At 47.5% G+C, this 23,240-nt stretch overlaps 1 protein-coding gene across 2 annotated transcripts in view; it reads right to left on the bottom strand.

Annotated features, from left to right (window-relative positions):
* Positions 1-23,240, bottom strand: part of TOX4 (TOX high mobility group box family member 4) — a 434,522-nt gene that overhangs the window by 350,386 nt on the left and 60,896 nt on the right. For both annotated transcript variants that reach the window (XM_078644844.1, XM_078644843.1), the window contains exon 2: positions 22,797-22,865. In XM_078644844.1, the coding sequence (XP_078500970.1) occupies positions 22,797-22,865 (69 nt within the window). The remainder of the gene's footprint in view (positions 1-22,796; positions 22,866-23,240) is intronic.

Here is a 23,240-nt window from a genome sequence, read left to right as displayed (position 1 = left end):
ATCAAACTTTCCTGAGGTAAAACCGTAACATTTGGTTGTATACAACTCTCACCCAAGATAGATCTATCCCCAGTAACTGGTTCAGCCAAAGATAAGAACCCAGGATTCACCAACACATCAGTTACGTTAACAACGTCCACCCCACTGGAAATTCTTATTCCAATACCCTCACCCCCCCCCCATGTCATAAAACATCAATCACAGTCATCTAGGCCACTAAATATATCAAATCTATTTGTGGTCTCTAGTGGTGTGAATGGTTTTAGATGATCCATTCTTCTATTATAAGCGTTGTATGATCTAGCTGGCACATTGTTCCATCCATGGGGATCGGGGACTGGGACTGGATAGGGCAAATATTGTGGGTTCCTAACATTCTGTATGGTTGGCGGGTACGAAGCATAGTGAGTGTTCCCAACACTCTGCGTAATCAGAGGATAGCTGGTTGGGTGGATTTGTGTTGCTATATGCTGAGGTGGTTGGTGCTGTGATGGAAACACCACTGACCTTGGATAGAAATACGTCAGTGGTCTTGGGATTATACAGTTGTTAGTGATACCTGGCGGCCAACTTAATATAAATTGGACAGCATTGGGATCCCTAAAATTCACTACGACCACGTCACCCTCGATGTCTTTGGGTCTACCCCCCAGCCATTGAAGACTGCGAACGTGAACAATCTCGCCACTAATATGATTTGCAATTGGCCTGAATAGACTTAGCCAATGCATAATCTTATTCTTCAATTGGGCATAGCCCTCCTGCTTATTCGATTCCAGCACAGGGACCCCTGTTAGGACTACCACAAATGGCACTGCCTCTGGCGGGAGTTCAGGTAGTGGAGTCCGTTTGGGTCTCCCCCACGTGTACTTAAAGCCCCCCGCATCCCTTGTTGGTCTCTCTAGGAATGTGTTTGCCATGCTAGTGGAAGATTTTTCGGCTGAGATAGCCGATGACTGCTCTAGTTTTTTTTGTAGCTGTTTAGGTGGTGGGTTAGGTTGTATGGTCGTTTTGTTCCCCATATCCTTTGAAGTGGAAGGGTTCGTAGTTAGAGCAGGAATTGGGACAGGTAGTGGGACAGTTACGATGGATTGAGGTGGCATTGAAATTTTTGCGTAACATTGCTTGGAGCTGCGATGTTAACAGCTTCCTTACCTCCCAATGCCTGCTCAATTTTACCCAATCTAAGTTCCACTTCAATCAGCCTCTCACAAATTGATGCCGAGTAAGTTTTAATTAGGCTCTCTAGAGTGTCTAATGTAACAGGACCTTGGTTGACTTGAGGCACATTAACAGACATGCTAGTATCCAAACTAACATTTTTATCTGTAGACATGTTAGATGAAAATGGTGATGTACTGTTAGTTCTTTCAGTAGCTGCTACTGAGTTGGTGGTGTTTCTAACAATAGTCTTCGTTTTTTTCCCCAAAGTCGGAGTGGCTCAATTTGGGTTGTTGTGAATCCCCCCTTTTCCGCCGTTTTTTGTTTGGGGGTGGGCCATATATTCTAGGTGCTGGCGTGGATTTTTTTGCCCTATTTCGTGTTGTTTTAGCTAGCATAGGGGTAACTACCTTCAATAAACTAGGAGTACTCATATGGGTTATTGATGGAAGGTCAATCGTATCCAACTTGGGGGAAGTAATTGATATGGGCGTAGTGTCACTCGCTTCCAAGGGCTGACTGTCCGATATATGTACAATGTCATTAGCATTCTGGGTAATCTCATTAATAGGAGTAACAGGTAGCAGTAATGGTAAAGGTAGTGGTGACACTACCCTGTGCTTCATGCTTTCCACGGAACGACGGCGTTCAGCTCGTCGCTCCGCCAGTGCAACTTCCTTGGGAGTGTCAGTGATGGATTTTATAAAATAATTATCGAGGGTTTTGTTTAACAAACCCCCTTGTTTATCGGACATAATCAGCTCAGAACTGGCAATATCACAGAATACAAAACAACGAACTGAAAATTATCCAATCAAGCCTATCTAATGTCTTCTTCGATGACAAGTAAAACAAATTAAAAAACCAAAGGTCGGGGCCCAGTCCGGTCTCCTCGAGTCTCTGAGGGTCTCAGAGGGTCCGCCCTTAGTTCGGGCTTTGTCCCGGGATATTGTCCCGCACACGCGTCCCGCTCACGCGTTACTGCACCAGCTCATATACCGGAAGTCAGTGATAAGGGAGGAGTCACGGGAAGAGGCGGCAGGTGTGCAAGGTGTTCCTGCGCACAGCCTGGTGGGCCTCGCAGTCCCGTCCCGATACCAGCAAGGTTTTCCCCAAGCGCTGCTCTCCTCCTTCACGGCAAAATCCCAGAAAGATTAGCAGAGCAAACAAACAGTCCAAATCCCTCTGCGAGCGGCTCCCGCGAAGCGGGGGCCGCAAGGCGTTTTGAAGGACGCTGTCAGATGGGAGGAGTCACGGGAAGAGGCGGCAGGTGTGCAAGGTGTTCCTGCGCACAGCCTGGTGGGCCTCGCAGTCCCGTCCCGATACCAGCAAGGTTTTCCCCAAGCGCTGCTCTCCTCCTTCACGGCAAAATCCCAGAAAGATTAGCAGAGCAAACAAACAGTCCAAATCCCTCTGCGAGCGGCTCCCGCGAAGCGGGGGCCGCGAGGCGTTTTAAAGGACGCTGTCAGATGGGAGGAGTCACGGGAAGAGGCGGCAGGTGTGCAAGGTGTTCCTGTGCAGAGCCTGGTGGGCCTCGCAGTCCCGTCCCGATACCAGCAAGGTTTTCCCCAAGCGCTGCTCTCCTCCTTCACGGCAAAATCCCAGAAAGATTAGCAGAGCAAACAAACAGTCCAAATCCCTCTGCGAGCGGCTCCCGCAAAGCGGGGGCCGCGAGGCGTTTTGAAGGACGCTGTCAGATGGGAGGAGTCACGGGAAGAGGCGGCAGGTGTGCAAGGTGTTCCTGCGCACAGCCTGGTGGGCCTCGCAGTCCCGTCCCGACACCAGCAAGGTTTTCCCCAAGCGCTGCTCTCCTCCTTCACGGCAAAATCCCTGAAAGATTAGCAGAGCAAACAAACAGTCCAAATCCCTCTGCGAGCGGCACCCGACATCAGCATTTGATTAATTGAGAAGTCAATTCAGTTTACACTTGCACTTTATATTTATATATGCACTTTTGCACAGATTCTCTCCCACTCGTGCTTGCAGTGATAAAAAGAAAAATAATAAAGAAAATAGTCATGAAATCATGATGATATAAAATATATATATATATATATATGCTGTCAGGCATATAAGACCAATAGGCCACATTAATTGAGATGAGAATAATCGGATTTATCCGGAAATAACATTGTATGGGCGCTGTAGCAACATAGGCAGTCTTGGATTTATCCAATGAGAATCTTAAAATGAATTGTATTTATTATTTTATGAATATTATGACATTTAAGCACTTTACATGTTTTTAGATGTTCTTTTAAACATGTGTGTATATATATATATATATATATATTAAGTGTGTCATAAAATATCATTCTGCCTATTTGGTTTAAAACTACAAAAACGATTTTTTGTGATAACCTCAGTCTGTTCTTGCCCATTACCATGTGACCTATGATGTCAGAAACTGGGAGTGGGAGCATTCACTTTAAATAGTAGACGGTGTTTTTTCCACTTTGACACGTGAACAAGGGCTTACGGGCTTGAAACGCGTTGTGTTAGGTCACTCATAATAAACCAGATTTTTGCCCACATGAAAACCTCGGAGGTCTGTGTCTCTTTCTTCGCCTAAATCCGCCGTCGGTGGAATCAGGAAGTGGTTCAAGTTCCAGAGGGGGGGGGGGGGGAGAGAGAGAGAGAGAGAGAGAGAGAAAAGAGAGAAAAGAGAGAAAAGAAGAGAGAGAAGAGAGAAAAGAAGAGAGAAGAAGAGAGAAAAGAAGAGAGAGAAGAAGAGAGAAAAGAAAGAGAGAAAGAAGAGAGAAAAGAAGAGAGAAAAGAAGAGAGAAAAGAAGAGAGAAAAGAAGAGAGAAAAGAAGAGAGAAAAGAAGAGAGAAAAGAAGAGAGAAAGAAGAGAGAGAAGAGAGAAAAGAAGAGAGAAAAGGAAGAGAGAAAAGAAGAGAGAAAAGAAGAGAGAAAGAGAGAGAGAAAAGAAGAGAGAGAAAGAAAGAGAGAGAAAGAAGAGAGAAAAAGAGAGAAGAAGAGAGAAGAGAGAGAGGAGAGAGAGAGAGAGAGAGAGAGAGAGAGAAAGAGAGAGAGAGAGAGAGAGAGAGAGAGAGAGAGAGAAGAGAGAGAGAGAGAGAGAGAGAGAGAGAGAGAGAGAGAGAGAGAGAGAGAGAGAGAGAGAGAGAGAGAGAGAGAGAGAGAGAGAGAGAGAGAGAGAGAGAGAGAGAGAGAGAGAGAGAGAGAGAGAGAGAGAGAGAGAGAGAGAGAGAGAGAGAGAGAGAGAGAGAGAGAGAGAGAGAGAGAGAGAGAGAGAGAGAGAGAGAGAGAGAGAGAGAGAGAGAGAGAGAGAGAGAGAGAGAGAGAGAGAGAGAGAGAGAGAGAGGAGAGAGAGAGAGAGATATTTTATATATATATATATATATATATATATATATATATATATATATATATATATATATATATATATATATATATATATATATATATATATATATATATAGGTATATATCAACCAAACTGCTGAGCTACTTTGAATTTGGACGTCACCAAAAGTGGATCACTACCATTGTTTTTTTACACCTAATCAATTACTAAATTGTTAAGTGATTTGAAAACTGTTACACATTGAAGTAATTTCTTTCACATATTAATGTCGAATCTGTTCAAGCTTGTTGAAAATTAGCCTACGGACTAATTTGGTTTGTGCACTATGTTTCTAGATAACCTCTGGTTCACTGGATTCTTTTTCAGACCGGGCACTTCAAACTAAGGACAGAGACTCAGCGAAATACAAATAACCAGAAGCCTACCCTGAAGGTCGCGAGATTTATAAATTACACCAATCTAAGACACACTAAAGTGCTCTAATGAATTAATCGACAAATGAGGACTAAAGTCCACAAAGGACCCCGAACTACAAACATTTCGGAATATATAAAGAAAAGCCTATAAAAAGAATTGCAAGGACCCCACTTTATAAGAGAACGGGATCCCCCAGGCTTACAGATCCTGCAGGTACTAACATAAGGACAAACAACAAAGTAAGGATTTGGAATATCTGCACTTGAATGTGCTTCTGGAAAAAGTGTGTATAGGATTAAATAACTACTTTCCCTATACTCTAATTGGATATTTCGCCGAAATCAAAGGCTTGGGCGAACTTCCCAATGGAACAAAAGAAAGTCTATAGCAAAGAAATTTGATAACATACTCCCTATAAAACATACTCCCTATAAATCCTGAGTCAGTACAGAAATAGATACAGTTGAGACGGTCCCCTGACGAAGGCGCCCAGCCGAAACGCATGTAGCTTTCATCTACCGCCAGCTTTTCCTTTGTCCATGAACTATCTGGATCTTTCTTCTGTACACAAAAGTGCATTGAAACAAATTGTGTAATCTGCATAAACCAAATGTATTGTCTTCTCTTGAATATATAACGATGTTGCATTTTCCTTGTATGTATTGATGATTTTATCTATTTATCACAAATTGAAAATAACATTTTGATACTCAGATACAAGAAACAAAATAAATACAAGCATTGGCATTGCCAATAGGTCTCGCTTTTGGGACCTTATAAGTATTTAGTTATGCAGCACAATATCGTTGGTGCAACATCATCAACTGTTGCATGGCTAAACACTTATAAGATACAAGGTTTAGCCATGCAACCGTTGATGTTGCACAAAGGATATTGTGCTGCAAAACTAAATAATTATAAGGTCACAAAAGCGAGACCTATTGGCTATGCCAATGCTTGTTCTTGCTACTGTGGGTGGGACGTCGGCTCCTCACCGGGTGATCCTGTGTCATGTGCGTTGGCAGGTATGCATCCTACTAGTCTAAAAACTACTGCAAAAGAACTGACTTTCATATGGTCAGCGGACTCGATAATTCTCGCCTCGGTGCCTACTCTAGTCAGAAACCACACTCGGCAACTCTGGGCATCAGCTTGCCTCATCTTCACAACGGCCCCCCCAGACTGCCGGGGATGCTTGGTCGCACCTTAGAGATACCCATCAGGGACCATCTCTCAGGGTGAGCCAGGACGGGTTCCCCAGCGGTCGAAGCGTGGAGATACTCCTCCGGGAGTCGATTCCTAGCGCTATATAAACCCACAATATGTGTTAACAATATTCCTTGGATCGTGATTTGGTTAACCAAACTTCGTACTATAACAAAAAGGAGCTCAGAGGGAAAGAAAAGGACAGTGTTGCCCTCCACTCAAAAACCATCAATAAACACTGTCCTTTGGGCGCTAAGAATGTGTCAGTATGTTTTGTAACAGGCCTGTCACATATTCATGATCTCTGTTACACTTCCCTCTTCACTATCTTCTCTATGGCGGTATTTACTGCAGTGCGTCCCATCCTTTTATTAAGAAATAAAAAACAGAGCAAAAACCATATTGGCCAACAACTCCTGACAGTCACATAGAACAACACCTGTCAGAAAACTTAATCAATACAGTGAATTCACACAATAGGATAAATAGCAGACAGATTTCTGCAGAAAAAATGTGTAGTGAACCGAATGACACCTCACGGGAACACCACCCTCGGGGCAGCTGGTCTATATAATTACAATGGTTGAGCCCCCTTTCTCATCACTGGTCGTCATTCAGTTAAAAAAAAAAGGAGGAAAAAGTGTCCAAACAAACCAAATAGTGAAAAAGGAAAAGTGGTAGCAGAGGCAATCTGCTGGTGACAAATAAATGTGCCTAAAATCAACAGGCACACCTCTCCGCACTTTCTTTATTTTCTGATACTAGGTGTGAACTATTGAATTAAAAAGGCTGGTAGCTACCATCGCATACCATTACCTATCGCCAACATGTTTCTCTGCCTCAATGTCTTTGGCAGATTCGTCAGGGCCGCACACCTTGTTGCCACACCACTGTTGCACACTATGTTCTATGTCAACTGTCAGGAAGAAGAAGGACAACGATGGACAAATTAAAACCAGTCTGCCACTATTTAAAACCTGTGTGTGTAGTATATTCTCAGTAATTACCCTCAGGCAAACCACTGCACTCGTACCGGTCGCTGAGGCACCAGAGCATTAAATATTGTTACTCTAGAGAGAAAGTTCTCTCAACGTGGTCACTACGATTGTGATCATCAACCTGCGGGACACAAGAATAAACAAGCATTTGCAATGCAATAGGTCTCGCATTAGGAAAGTTTGATCTTTTGGTATTGTAAATGATCTTTTTTTTATTTTTGTTTTTTAATTGTGAAAATATAGAAATTAATAGCTTTGTCTTTTACAATGCCAATAGTTTTAATTTTTTCAAATGTGACACCTTTTGCAATTGTAATACAATGTGTGTATGTACGTGACTTAGATGTATTGATATTACAAATAACAATGGCTTCTAATGAAATGTAATAATTAATTTTTAAATAAAAGTTATTGTAATGGATAATGGCAATTGGTAAAACTTTTGCAAATATCTTGTGTGAATAATATGTTTACTGTATTTTATTGTCACGAAAATCCAAGAACATAATGGAATATTAACACTTTTTTTGACATTTGTAATAAAGTTTGCAACATTGAGAGAACATATTTGAACCAGTTGTTGTCGGATTTTTGCACAGATTTCTGCTGTGGTGTCGCTGAGTGATGTTGTGATGGCGCCAATTGATGCTCTGGTGTTCAGTGATGCTGTGGTAGGGCATAGTGATGTTGTGGTGCCCCTGAGTGATGCTGTTGTGCCCCTGAGTGATGCTGTTGTTGTGCGATAGATAGCTAGAGGGTGGGCTAGAGTGAGGGCGATAGATTTATAGAGTGAGGGCGATAGATTTATAGAGTGAGGGCGATAGATTTATAGAGTGAGGGCGATAGATTTATAGAGTGAGGGCGATAGATTTATAGAGTGAGGGCGATAGATTTATAGAGTGAGGGCGATAGATAGAGTGAGGGCGATAGATAGAGTGAGGGCGATAGATAGAGTGAGGGCGATAGATAGAGTGAGGGCGATAGATAGAGTGAGGGCGATAGATAGAGTGAGGGCGATAGATAGAGTGAGGGCGATAGATAGAGTGAGGGCGATAGATAGAGTGAGGGCGATAGATAGAGTGAGGGCGATAGATAGAGTGAGGGCGATAGATAGAGTGAGGGCGATAGATAGAGTGAGGGCGATAGATAGAGTGAGGGCGATAGATAGAGTGAGGGCGATAGATAGAGTGAGGGCGATAGATAGAGTGAGTGCGATATTTTAATAGACTGAGGGTGCTAGATCGATCGAGTGATGGCGATAGATGTGTGTGTGTAGTTGTATGTGTGTTGTTTGTGTGTATTTGTGTTGTTGTATGTATGTGCGTGGTGGTGCTGAGTGATGCTGTGGTGGTGCTGAGTGATGCTGTGGTGGCGCTGAGTGGTGCTGCTGAGTGATGCTGTGGCGGTGCTGAGGTGGTCCTGAGTGGTGCTGTGGTGGTGCCGAGTGATGCTGTTGGGCTGAGTGAAGCTGTGGTGGTCATGAGTAATGTTGTGGTGGTGCTGGGTGGTGTTGAGTGATGCTGGGCTTGTGCTGAGTGGTGCTGTGGTGGTGCTGAGCGATAATGTGGTGGTGCTGAGTGGTGCTGTGGTGATCCTGTGGTGGTGCTGTGGTGGTGCTGTGGTGGTGCTGAGTGATGCTGTGGTGGTGCTGAGTGATGCTGTGGTGGTGCTGAGTGATGCTGTTGGGCTGAGTGAAGCTGTGGTGGTCATGAGTAATGTTGTGGTGGTGCTGGGTGGTGTTGAGTGATGCTGGGCTTGTGCTGAGTGGTGCTGTGGTGGTGCTGAGCGATAATGTGGTGATGCTGTGGTGGTGCTGAGTGATGCTGTGGTGGTGCTGAGTGATGCTGGGGTGGTGCTGAGTGATGCTGGGGTGGTGCTGAGTGATGCTGGGGTGGTGCTGAGTGATAATGTGGTGGTGCTGATTGATAATGTGGTGGTGCTGATTGATAATGTGGTGGTGCTGAGTGATGCTGGGGTGGTGCTGAGTGATGCTGGGGTGGTGCTGAGATGCTGGGGTGGTGCTGAGATGCTGGGGTGGTGCTGAGTGATGCTGGGGTGGTGCTGAGTGATGCTGGGGTGGTGCTGAGTGATGCTGGGGTGGTGCTGAGTGATGCTGGGGTGGTGCTGAGTGATGCTGGGGTGGTGCTGAGTGATGCTGGGGTGGTGCTGAGTGATGCTGGGGTGGTGCTGAGTGATGCTGGGGTAGCGCTGAGTGATGCTGGGGTAGCGCTGAGTGATGATGTGGTGGCGCTGAGTGATAATGTGGTGGCGCTGAGTGATAATGTGGTGGTGCTGAGTGATAATGTGGTGGTGCTGAGTGATAATGTGGTGGTGCGGAGTGATAATGTGGTGAGTGATGCAGGGGTTGCGCTGAGTGATGCAGGGGTTGCGCTGAGTGATGCAGGGGTTGCGCTGAGTGATGCAGGGGTTGCGCTGAGTGATGCAGGGGTTGCGCTGAGTGATGCAGGGGTTGCGCTGAGTGATGCAGGGGTTGCGCTGAGTGATGCAGGGGTTGCGCTGAGTGATGCAGGGGTTGCGCTGAGTGATGCAGGGGTTGCGCTGAGTGATGCAGGGGTTGCGCTGAGTGATGCAGGGGTTGCGCTGAGTGATGCAGGGGTTGCGCTGAGTGATGCAGGGGTTGCGCTGAGTGATGCAGGGGTTGCGCTGAGTGATGCAGGGGTTGCGCTGAGTGATGCAGGGGTTGCGCTGAGTGATGCAGGGGTTGCGCTGAGTGATGCAGGGGTTGCGCTGAGTGATGCAGGGGTTGCGCTGAGTGATGCAGGGGTTGCGCTGAGTGATGCAGGGGTTGCGCTGAGTGATGCAGGGGTTGCGCTGAGTGATGCAGGGGTTGCGCTGAGTGATGCAGGGGTTGCGCTGAGTGATGCAGGGGTTGCGCTGAGTGATGCAGGGGTTGCGCTCAGTGATGCAGGGGTTGCGCTGAGTGATGCAGGGGTTGCGCTGAGTGATGCAGGGGTTGCGCTGAGTGATGCAGGGGTTGCGCTGAGTGATGCAGGGGTTGCGCTGAGTGATGCAGGGGTAGCGCTGAGTGATGCTGGGGTTGCAAGGGGCAGGGGGGGAAGCACACGGACAAAAATGAGAGCTACTTGTAGTCCTTTCAGTCATGCTTCACCGTAGCTGTACAACATAACCTGGCTAAAACACATTAACGGAGCCAATAACTATTTTGCGCTGATTCACTGCCCATCTAACAAGAAGACATTTCAACAGTCTTCAAAATTCCCTGCTTTTCCACTGTTTAGTAAAGTGTAGTAGGGAGCTCGGTTTCATCACCAATTGTGATAAACAGCATGGAGCGTCTTGGAGCTCTAATACTACATGAAAAGATCGAGAATTTCAGCATGAGTGTGCGCAGAGAAGCGCACATAGCCACTCTATTAATTCCTGACATACCTTGACAAGCATACATATTCAGCACTGGGCTCCTTCAATAAGGTTACCAGGTTACCTGGCTAGCAAGAACCACAAGCTTTAATACTGGGTTTTCGTTAAACAACAATGGATTCTCCGAGTATGGCTCACTTCAGTGAAGGGTAACTGAACTGACCCACCTGAAAATAACGATTTAATTTTTCTTGTTTTTACAAAAAAAATGAATAATTATAGCGGAGTTAAGAAAGGCAAAACAAGAAAAGATACCAAGCGATACAGTATGCCACCTCGAGGTAAGAAGAAAAGAAGCCATGTACACAAAATTACAAAACAAGCGACACAGAGTGAGGCAGGGGGAAGGACTCTGAGGGTGTGGGGGTGGATTTCTGAGGGCCTGGTTGGGGGAAAGGAAGAAAGAGAACGAGGAAACTGGGGGGGAGGTGCGGGGGGACAAACAGATGGCTGCCTGTGGGAGGGAGGCTGATGATGTGATGACGGGCAGAAATGAGAAGCGGCCGTGAAGCAGGGGGCGGGGCAGCGGAACCCTTTGATGTAGCTCGCGACCTGGCGGCCGTGAAAGTGCAAGCAATTATGGGGGAGAAGTGAGGCCAGTGCGCACTGCACACGCTGGGGAAGCCTGTGGGAGGGAGGCTGATGGCTTTGATGTTGGGAAATGCGCGTGCTTGTGTTCACGTGAACTGTTTGAAATCCGCCCGATGGTTTGAGAACTTTTTAGCCCACTAAAATTCTCCCCTATCCATTCCTGCGGAATGGGATAGGCTCGACCTAAAAACGTCAATTGGAGCATTCAAACACCGGTGGCAGCAGTGTTCATAATTACACAAGTATGTTGCACAAAGCACAATAAACCACTCTAACTGATTTTCCGAAACCTCGTGTGGGTTTTCTCAACACCTCTTGCTGTAGACCGAACATATGGTGTTATTTTACAGAACACAGACCGTCCAGTGGAAATGTAATACCACCGAAACTTACACACTGCATCACAATGATGTTGTATTGACGTGAAAGGAGCTCATAGAGCCCCTGGGCCATTAACGCCAGACCCGTAGCTTTTTCAAAATCCGGGGACTTAGAAAATATGGACACGCTAACATTACATGCACCTTCATTCAAAACCCCCACAATTGGCCATCTGCAGATTCAGGCCAAAACAGCTAACCTGCCCGTTTCTACTGCCTTGTCTAAATGGGTCAAGCCACCCCGCACCCCGGAAAATCTACAGCTCACCGTGTGCCATACTCCAGAGCGCGTTGTCTCCTTCGATATTGTCGGCGCCACTCTGACTCAATAAAGTAGGAAAACCTGACCGCTGGGGCACTGTAGCGTAAAACTCACGTGATCCAGCGTCATCTAAAGTGGCGGCCATCTTTCAATGGTTAGAGAAGAACTGATATAGCGCCTGCAAGGGCTAAAACCTGACGGTGCAATGTACGGTCAGGCAGTGAAGAAAAGTATAGAAACAATTTATTTAAACAGTGCCCAATTATAAAGGGAAATAAAAAGCAAAATAAAAGTACCCACGGGGCCAATCTTATACTATGATTGTCCCACGCCCAGCAGTGGCTTTTAAAAATAGGCCCAGGAAAACACGGCTGCAGCCTTTAAAGCTCGATGTCCAGGGAGAGCCATTATATTAAGCTGTGTTTCCTAAATGATAATGTCCTCATCAACAAGGTACCTAGTGCACAGTGCAATGCAGAATTGTATAAAGGGGCATACAGAGAAACCTCTCCTTATCAATGGAAGGGGCAGTGTAGAGCCGCTAGTGTTGCGGGGCTGTGATCCAACAGGGCCAAAGCGCCAGTTACACAGACCAAATCTAAGCACAATAGAGGCTGGATAGCTGATGACAAAATTAGTCCAGCATTGTCACATTGAAAAACATTCCTTTACTTGGACAGTCCTGGAAAAGTTAAAAAGGAACCCACAGAATATTGAGGATGTCCTGTTATCCAAAGAAGCACGTTGGATTTACAGAGAAAAGACTGACAAATTAGGGCTGAACGAGATTATTGAGTGGAATAGGATAAATCTCTAATCGATTTGGTCTGTGTTACTGGCGCTTTGGCATCCACCAGGGCCCTGTTGGATCACAGCGCCGCAACACTAACGGCTCTACACTGCCCCATCCATTGATAAGGAGAGGTTTCTCTGTATGCCCCTTTATACAATTCTGAAGGGCTCTATGAGCTCCTTTCATGTCAATACAACAACATTGTGATGCAGTGTGTAAGTTTCGGTGGTATTACATTTCCACTGGACGGTCTGTGTTCTGTAAAATAACACCATATGTTCGGTCTACTGCAAAAGGTGTTGAGAAAACCCACACGAGGTTTGAAAAATCAGTTCGAGTGGTTTATTGTACTTTGTGCAACATACTTGTGTAATTATGAACACTGCTGCCATCGGTGTTTGAATGCTCCAATTGGCGTTTTTTTATTCTTGTGTCCCGCAGATTGATTTGATGATCACAATCGTAGTGATCACATTGAGAGAACTTTCTCTCTGGAGTAACAATATTTAATGCTCTGGTGCCTCGGCGACCGGTACGAGTGCAGTGGTCTGCCTGAGGGTAATTACTGAGAATATACTACACACAAAGGTTTTAAATAGTGGCAGACTGGTTTTAATTTGTCCATCGTTGTCCTTCTTCTTCCTGACAGTTGACATAGAACATAGTGTTCAACAGTGGTGTGACGAATCTGCCAAAGACATTGAGGCAGAGAAACATGTTGGCGATAGGTGATGATAGCTACCAGCCTTTTTAGTTCAATAGTTCACACCTAGTATCAGAAAATAAAGTGCGGAGAGGTGTGCCTGTTGATTTTAAGCACATTTATTTGTCACTAGCAGATTGCCTCTGCTACCACTTTCCTTTTTCACTATTTGGTTTGTTTGGATACTTTTTTCCTCCTTTTTCTTTTGAACTGAATGACAACCAGTGATGAGAAAGGGGGCTCAACCTGGTGATTATATAGACCAGCTGCCCAGAGGGTGGTGTTCCCGTGAGGTGTCATTCGGTTCATTACACATTTTTTCTGCAGAAATCTGTCTGCTATTAATCCTATTGGGTGAATTCACTGTATTGATTAAGTTTTCAGACAGGTGTTGTTCTATGTGACTGTCAGGAGTTGTTGGCCAATATGGGTTTTGCTCTATTTTTTATTTCATTATAAAAAGATTGGACGCACTGCAGTAGATACCCCCATAGAGAAAATAGTGAAGAGGGGAGTGCAACAGAGATCATGAATATGTGACAGGCATGTTACAAAACATACTGACACATTCTTAGCGCCTAAAGGACAGTGTTTATTGATTGTTGATAACCAAACTTCGTAGCCTGGTTTGTCTGAAACCCTTACAATCTTTTTTATGACTTTCCCTTTCCACATATACCAAACAAGAAGAAAATCAAGCATTTGCAATGCAATAGGTCTCGTATTAGGAAAGTTTGAGCTATTTGTCCTGTACATGACAAATTTGTTCTTTATGTGTTATTTTTGAAAATTGTGAAATGAATAGCTTTGTCATTTACAATGGTAATACTTATATTTTTTGACAATGTGAAACCTATAGCATTTTTAATGCAACATGTTTTGTATTTACGTGACTTGGAAGTATTGATTTTACAAATAATGTGGTTTTTTAAATAATTCATACTGAGTTGGAGGGTGGAGTTGGAGTTGGGGTTGGAGTTGGAGGGTGGAGTTGGAGTTGGAGTTGGAGGGTGGAGTTGGAGGGTGGAGGTGGAGGGTGGAGTTGGAGGGTGGAGTTGGAGGGTGGAGTTGGAGGGTGGAGTTGGAGGGTGGAGTTGGAGGGTGGAGTTGGAGGGTGGAGTTGGAGGGTGGAGTTGGAGGGTGGAGTTGGAGGGTGGAGTTGGAGGGTGGAGTTGGAGGGTGGAGTTGGAGGGTGGAGTTGGAGGGTGGAGTTGGAGGGTGGATTTGTAGTCGGAGTTGGATGGTGGATTTGGAGTGTTGAGTTGGAGGGTGGAGTTGGAGGGTGGAGTTGGAGGGTGGAGTTGGAGGGTGGATTTGTAGTCGGAGTTGGATGGTGGATTTGGAGTGTTGAGTTGGAGGGTGGAGTTGGAGGGTGGAGTTGGAGGGTGGAGTTGGAGGGTGGAGTTGGAGGGTGGAGTTGGAGGGTGGAGTTGGAGGGTGGATTTGTAGTCGGAGTTGGATGGTGGATTTGGAGGGTGGAGTTGGAGGGTGGATTTGGAGTGTTGAGTTGGAGGGTGGAGTTGGAGGGTGGATTTGTAGTCTGAGTTGGATGGTGGATTTGGATGGTGGATTCGGAGGGTGGAGTTGGAGGGTGGATTTGTAGTCGGAGTTGGATGGTGGATTTGGATGGTGGATTTGGAGGGTGGAGTTGGAGGGTGGATTTGGAGTTGGATGGTGGATTTGGATGGTGGATTCGGAGGGTGGAGTTGGAGGGTGGATTTGTAGTCGGAGTTGGATGGTGGATTTGGATGGTGGATTCGGAGGGTGGAGTTGGAGGGTGGAGTTGGAGGGTGGAGTTGGAGGGTGGAGTTGGAGGGTGGAGTTGGAGGGTGGAGTTGGAGGGTGGATTTGTAGTCGGAGTTGGAGGGTGGAGTTGGAGGGTGGATTTGTAGTCGGAGTTGGAGGGTGGAGTTGGAGGGTGGAGTTGGAGGGTGGAGTTGGAGGGTGGAGTTGGAGGGTGGAGTTGGAGGGTGGAGTTGGAGGGTGGAGTCGGAGGGTGGAGTCGGAGGGTGGAGTCGGAGGGTGGAGTTGGAGGGTGGAGTTGGAGGGTGGATTAATAGTCAGAGTTGGAGGGTGGAGTTGGAGGGTGGATTTGTAGTCGGAGTTGGAGGGTGGAGTTAGAGGGTGGATTTGTAGTCGGAGGGTGGAGTTGGAGGGTGGATTTGTAGTCGGAGTTGGAGGGTGGAGTTGGAGGGTGGAGTTGGAGGGTGGAGTCAGAGGAAGGAGTCGGAGGGTGGAGTCGGAGGGTGGAGTCGGAGGGTGGAGTCGGAGGGTGGAGTCGGAGGGTGGATTTGTAGTCGGAGTTGGATGCTGGATTTGGAGTGTTGAGTAGGAGGGTGGAGTAGGAGGGTGGAGTTGGAGGGTGGAGTTGGAGGGTGGAGTTGGAGGGTGGAGTTGGAGGGTGGAGTTGGAGGGTGGAGTTGGAGGGTGGAGTTGGAGGGTGGAGTTGGAGGGTGGAGTTGGAGGGTGGAGTTGGAGGGTGGAGTTGGAGGGTGGAGTTGGAGGGTGGAGTTGGAGGGTGGAGGGTGGAGTTGGAGGGTGGAGTTGGAGGGTGGAGTTGGAGGGTGGAGTTGGAGGGTGGAGTTGGAGGGTGGAGTTGGAGGGTGGAGTTGGAGGGTGGAGTTGGAGGGTGGAGTTGGAGGGTGGAGTTGGAGGGTGGAGTTGGAGGGTGGAGTTGGAGGGTGGAGTTGGAGGGTGGAGTTGGAGGGTGGAGTTGGAGGGTGGAGTTGGAGGGTGGATTTGTAGTCGGAGTTGGAGGGTGGAGTTGGAGGGTGGAGTTGGAGGGTGGAGTTGGAGGGTGGATTTGGAGTGTTGAGTTGGAGGGTGGAGTTGGAGGGTGGAGTTGGAGGGTGGATTTGTAGTCGGAGTTGGATGGTGGATTTGGAGTGTTGAGTTGGAGGGTGGAGTTGGAGGGTGGAGTTGGAGGGTGGAGTTGGAGGGTGGAGTTGGAGGGTGGAGTTGGAGGGTGGAGTTGGAGGGTGGAGTTGGAGGGTGGAGTTGGAGGGTGGAGTTGGAGGGTGGATTTGTAGTCGGAGTTGGATGGTGGATTTGGAGGGTGGAGTTGGAGGGTGGATTTGGAGTGTTGAGTTGGAGGGTGGAGTTGGAGGGTGGATTTGTAGTCGGAGTTGGATGGTGGATTTGGATGGTGGATTCGGAGGGTGGAGTTGGAGGGTGGATTTGTAGTCGGAGTTGGATGGTGGATTTGGATGGTGGATTCGGAGGGTGGAGTTGGAGGGTGGATTTGGAGTTGGATGGTGGATTTGGATGGTGGATTCGGAGGGTGGAGTTGGAGGGTGGATTTGTAGTCGGAGTTGGATGGTGGATTTGGATGGTGGAGTTGGAGGGTGGAGTTGGAGGGTGGAGTAGGAGGGTGGAGTTGGAGGGTGGAGTTGGAGGGTGGAGTTGGAGGGTAGAGTTGGAGGGTGGAGTTGGAGGGTGGAGTTGGAGGGTGGATTTGTAGTCGGAGTTGGAGGGTGGAGTTGGAGGGTGGATTTGTAGTCGGAGTTGAAGGGTGGAGTTGGAGGGTGGAGGTGGAGGGTGGAGTCGGAGGGTGGAGTCGGAGGGTGGAGTCGGAGGGTGGAGTCGGAGGGTGGAGTCGGAGGGTGGAGTCGGAGGGTGGAGTCGGAGGGTGGAGTCGGAGGGTAGAGTCGGAGGGTGGAGTCGGAGGGTGGAGTCGGAGGGTGGAGTCGGAGGGTGGAGTCGGAGGGTGGATTAATAGTCGGAGTTGGAGGGTGGAGTTGGAGGGTGGATTTGTAGTCGGAGTTGGAGGGTGGAGTTGGAGGGTGGAGTCAGAGGAAGGAGTCGGAGGGTGGAGTCGGAGGGTGGAGTCGGAGGGTGGAGTCGGAGGGTGGAGTCGGAGGGTGGATTTGTAGTCGGAGTTGGATGGTGGATTTGGAGTGTTGAGTTGGAGGGTGGATTTGGAGGGTGGATTTGGAGGGTGGAGTTGGAGGGTGGAGTTGGAGGGTGGAGTTGGAGGGTGGAGTTGGAGGGTGGAGTTGGAGGGTGGAGTTGGAGGGTGGAGTTGGAGGGTGGAGTTGGAGGGTGGAGTTGGAGGGTGGAGTTGGAGGGTGGAGTTGGAGGGTGGAGTTGGAGGGTGGAGTTGGAGGGTGGAGTTGGAGGGTGGAGTTGGAGGGTGGAGTTGGAGGGTGGAGTTGGAGGGTGGAGTTGGAGGGTGGAGTTGGAGGGTGGAGTTGGAGGGTGGAGTTGGAGGGTGGAGTTGGAGGGTGGAGTTGGAGGGTGGAGTTGGAGGGTGGAGTTGGAGGGTGGAGTTGGAGGGTGGAGTTGGAGGGTGGAGTTGGAGGGTGGAGTTGGAGGGTGGAGTTGGAGGGTGGAGTTGGAGGGTGGATTTGTAGTCGGAGTTGGAGGGTGGAGTTGGAGGGTGGAGTTGGAGGGTGGAGTTGGAGGGTGGAGTTGGAGGGTGGATTTGTAGTCGGAGTTGGAGGGTGGAGTTGGAGGGTGGAGTTGGAGGGTGGAGTTGGAGGGTGGAGTCGGAGGGTGGAGTCGGAGGGTGGAGTCGGAGGGTGGAGTCGGAGGGTGGAGTCGGAGGGTGGAGTCGGAGGGTGGAGTCGGAGGGTGGATTTGTAGTCGGAGTTGGAGGGTGGAGTTGGAGGGTGGAGTTGGAGGGTGGAGTCGGAGGGTGGAGTCAGAGGGTGGAGTCGGAGGGTGGAGTCGGAGGGTGGAGTCGGAGGGTGGAGTCGGAGGGTGGAGTCAGAGGGTGGAGTCGGAGGGTGGATTTGTAGTCGGAGTTGGAGGGTGGATTTGTAGGTGGAGTTGGAGGGTGGAGTTGGAGGGTGGAGTTGGAGGGTGGAGTCGGAGGGTGGAGTCGGAGGGTGGAGTCGGAGGGTGGAGTCGGAGGGTGGACTCGGAGGGTGGACTCGGAGGGTGGACTCGGAGGGTGGACTCGGAGGGTGGACTCGGAGGGTGGACTCGGAGGGTGGACTCGGAGGGTGGACTCGGAGGGTGGACTCGGAGGGTGGACTCGGAGGGTGGACTCGGAGGGTGGACTCGGAGGGTGGACTCGGAGGGTGGACTCGGAGGGTGGACTCGGAGGGTGGTTTTGGAGTTGTAGGGTGGAGTTGGATCGAGCGGTGGGCGGATCGAGCGGTGGGCGGATCGAGCGGTGGGCGGATCGAGCGGTGGGCGGATCGAGCGGTGGGCGGATCGAGGGGTGGGCGGATCGAGGGGTGGGCGGATCGAGGGGTGGGCGGATCGAGGGGTGGGCGTATCGAGGGGTGGGCGTATCGAGCGGTGGGCGTATCGAGCGGTGGGTGTATCGAGCGGTGGGCGTATCGAGCGGTGGGCGTATCGAGCGGTGGGTGTATCGAGCGGTGGCGCTAGAGTGGTGGTGCATAGAGTGGTGGTGCATAGAGTGGTGGTGCATAGAGTGGTGGTGCATAGAGTGGTGGTGCATAGAGTGGTGGTGCATAGAGTGGTGGTGCATAGAGTGGTGGTGCATAGAGTGGTGGTGCATAGAGTGGTGGTGCATAGAGTGGTGGTGCATAGAGTGGTGGTGCATAGAGTGGTGGATAAGGTGGTGGCGGATAGAGTGGTAGAGTGTTGGTGGTAGAAGGCTGTACTGTGTGTGAGAGAGAGAGTGTGTGTGTGTGACAGAAAGAGTGTGTGTGTGTGTGAGAGAGAGAGAGTGTATAAGAAACTGTGTATGTAGGAGTTGTACATACATTACTGCGTGTGTGCACACTTTTTTAAAAAGTACTCTTTTTACTCCTTCCTAAGCGTAATCACTTTTATTATTTTACTGGACTAATTCGATATGATGGATATCTAGTCAAAAAAGGCTGTTTATGGGCAGGTAGGCCACAGATGGGAGGACAGTCTTTCTGTGGGACAGGATGCATTGGCAAGAATGGACAGTCCTTTTTTCGCTTAATTACAGTCCTTTTTAGAAGCAAAAGGCACCTATCAATTATCAGTTACTCTGATAGGCAGTGATGCTCAAGTGAAAGTTAGAAAATGTGCCTCTTTTCGAATTTTTAATTTAGGAAAGTAAGCAGATCCAACGTAACAAAATCGTATGTCTATGAAACCAAGTTTTATGAAAGAGGGGTATTTTTGTAGACCATTGTCAATGAAAATGCAAACTTTGTTGGCTGAGACAGTGAGCATCAGCATGACAGAAGGAGTAGTTTAGGGCTGAAGAAATCTGAGGGGAGTTGATTTGTGTATCAGAATAAACAACACACATACACGGCCCGTCACTCAGGCTCATGCTGAAATGCGCCATGTGGCACAAGTGTTGGACCCAAGCTTAACCTCTGACAGGAGAGCCCCTCTTGATCTAGCTGCGGACAGGTGGTGCCGGCAAGGTAGGACGTGAGGAATTTGCATAGCATTTGGTTTGCAATTGACGGCCGCTAACTTTTTAACATGTAATCCTTCTGAGACCTAATTACTAACAAGCCGGGTTGCCAACCTTTGTGTAGCGCTGTGAGGAGGGGGGAGAGAGTGCGCTGTGCATACCATTGGCGAGGGAGGGCAGGTCCAGCGGAGACTGCAGAGGAAGAGGCTGAAGGTGGGAAGGCGGGGGAGATAGCGAAAGGGTGAGAGAAGAGGTATTGCGCAGAGGGGGGCGGGGGAGAGCATACCTTTGAAGTGTGAAGCTCTCTGCATTGCTGTGGCGGGTCTGATGCGATAATGCGAGGCGGCTCAGGGAGCAAACTGCAAGCACGTGCACAGGCACATGCACTCTGCGTAATCCGCCTGCCAAAGCCCTCTTGTTCAGCTTTCCTGTTCCCCCTCTATATGTCTCGACATCTGCAATGCGCAAGCGCATTGGCAGAGGTCGAGACCTAAAAACCAAACTGCTTAAGTAATTTGGATTTAAATGCATTGGTTTACTCTTACTGCCTTCTAAAATGGTATTCATGTTTGTGTTTTTAAGACAAAGCATTGGTGCATTACGTTGGAGAGCCGGGAAGAGAAAGGAGGGATTTCTTGTTTATGCAACGGTTGAGAGGTCATCTGCCATGTTCGCTTTACAGCACGCTCCCTGCCTATGGCAGCTATTTCATCTGCGGAGAAGGACATGTTGACCTCGCGGCATGATGAGTCAGCTGTAAGGATAATAGGATGCTTATCTCTTTCCGAGGACTTCACTTGGTGGTATGTGAAATATTCAGAGAGGATGGGCTGAGAGCAAAGAGGAACCTTGATAGTTAGGTAGGGTCGAAGCACAGCTTTATCCCGGAGAGATCTTGTTACACTGCTAACATAAAGGGGAAAGTGGGCTTGTTTATTGCTTGCTGAAGTTCAGTCTGCACTGACAAAAACATATTTTTAATCCTTTCACCAAGCAATAGAGGAGTATGTTCAGGGCAGAAGGCAGTGTGACATTTTTTGAGAACAAAACGCTATACACAGTAGGGCAGATGAACAATGTCAGAACAAACCACTGAAAACAAAGGTCACAAAAAGTAACGCAAGGTCCCATTCAGAAAACAGAGACAAAGTAGAAATGCAGGCAGTTCGTGAATTGTGCCATTCTGTGCTCGAGTTATGACGTTCTCCGAATTCACAGGCATTTACACACACATCTGGAGCAGGTTACACATTCCAAGCTTTGCACACCTAGAGTTATGATACTTCTGTAAAATGAATAAGTGCTCCATTTCTCAGTCACTACACAATTTATACATTATGCATGCAGTGGATTTTCATGTGCCACTAACATGAACAAGCATTGGCCGCGCAGCCGTAAAAGTAACGTCGAGAAAGCGAAAGTGATCGCGGGGAAAGCAGGCAAGTGGTGCGCACGCAGCAGTAATCACGCCATATAGCGCCTCTGCTCAAGCGCCGTCCCACGCACATGCACTGCAAGCTGTAGCCGGAGGGAGCATTTTTTGAAGCCCTTCTTACTTAAGGTCTGGCCAGACCAGCGCAAGCACTGGGTCAGGCGAGACCTAATAAAAAGACTTCATAAAAAATAATTACATGTAGTTATGGTCATTAACTTACAATAATGCACAATGTTTTTCATATAACTATTACTATATTTTCCTGGAATTTGGAATTGTTTGACTATTGTACACTTCTTTCTAGCCTCTTCTTTTACCCTTCACTGGATTCTTTCAACAGCTGTGCTGTGCCACCATGCCCAGACCTAAAAATGGCATACCTATTCATAAAACAAAGATTGGTCGTTTGACGGGCTATACAATAGCAAAGCCAAACCATGAAAGCACAGCAAGGGCAGTTAAAAACATTAATAGAAAAGTGAGATCCTACCAAATACTACTTAATGGACTTCCACAACATTCCTGATATTAAAAACTAAATATACAGTGGTAGTGAAAAGACACTACACATAATACATACATTGCCAATGTTCATATTGGGGAATGCAATGTCAATGTACACCATGATATATGCAAGCATAACAACGTCAATATCAGTAAATGCAATGTCAAAGTACGCCATAATCTATGTACGCATAACAATGTAAATACTAGTAAAAACGATATTGATGGATGCTATGACACATGTACGCGTAACAATGAGGTCTGTAAATAAGATACCTATGACCACCATGTTATTTGTACACGTAATAAACTTTCATCATTGCTCTTAAATTCACCCGAGATGATCAACCCAGGTTGAGATACGTGGTCAGACAGGCCCTGCGACCCAAGCCTACCGATTGATAGGTCACAAGTGGGGTTACACTTAGCCCAAAGACAAACGCAGCAACAGAGGATTGATCCCACAGACAGGCAGTAACACCACAAACCAGTCCATGGAGATTGGTCCTAATAAAACACGTTTGGCCAAAGACATGCGTACAAAAAAATGCCACAAAGTCAGATGACACATATAGTTAGGAACACTCAGTCAATCAGAACATAGCATGCATACCACATGCAGTGATCATGCGCTCCCCATGCCGAACATCTGGACACATACACACTGGCCCACACTAGCTCTCCACGAGGTCAAGAGCCACCTGTGTCCCCCTTATAAGATGGTTGTATTTATAGCTCATGACTAGGCCCAGATCCACATGCTTTACAAGAATGTGTCATTGGTTTATTGTACCTCAAGAACTTTATATATTACCACCAAAACTTCTGTACATTGAGGCGGTCTTCAGACACGACTGTTGAGGCTCCCCCGGCTACTGTGTTTAATTAAACCAACTTGTTACTGTTTTGCCAGATGCTTCGTCTTTTCATTGTTTCAAGGTAAATTCATATTCGAGCAACATTTATAATTAGAAATTAATATTAACACTAAGGTTTCAGAAATAAGACAACAATTTAGTGTCAGCAGGGAAATAAAAAGAATAACTGTATGAAGATTGGCCCCAGTATTAGGATATTGGGCAAGAGCCACATCCAAGCTCCAAAAGGACACTAAACAGACACCATACTTTATAAATAACAGGACACAGCAGATATCTAAGACAGAACCCAGTTGGTTTCAATTATATGTAATAAACAGGGAAAGAGTAAACTAACAGAAAGAATAATGCTACATCTGTCTTTGAAGAGGACATAGTAAAGAGTTACCATTTCTATGGAAGGAACCCTGGAAGCTCACTTACCTCTGCTCCTGTTAAGAAAGGATGTCCTGACTCAGTAATGGTCAAGAAGCTGTCATTTTCCCCGGGAAACTAAAATAAAAGTTGAAAAATAATTAGTGGGTATGGACATGTCAACAGCAGAGGTCAAGCTCTAAATATAAAATCTATTCTGACGAAAAGGATCAAAAAGCAACTGTCTTTCACTGAGGTTTGCAGATTAAGGATACATCTCTGGCTGCAAACTTAATAGGATGCATGAATGGGTGAGGAGAATGCATTGTACAAACGTCGTTATGCCCAGATTTCTTCACCGAGTATTCATATAGTGAGATGGACAGTTTCAGTAATCTGAAACAACGAAATACAGCCTGGTTACTTTGCACAAAAAGGTGTCAATCTATGTCCGTCTCCAGCTTTACTCCGGCATCTCTAGCACTAGTAACTCTTCCAGCCTATGACCCCATA

Source organism: Lissotriton helveticus, chromosome 5_1 (assembly GCF_964261635.1).
Source record: "Lissotriton helveticus chromosome 5_1, aLisHel1.1, whole genome shotgun sequence".
NCBI lineage: Eukaryota > Metazoa > Chordata > Amphibia > Caudata > Salamandridae > Lissotriton > Lissotriton helveticus.
The sequence above is the reverse complement of the archived record's forward strand: the minus strand, read 5'-3'. Positions and strand labels throughout refer to the sequence as shown.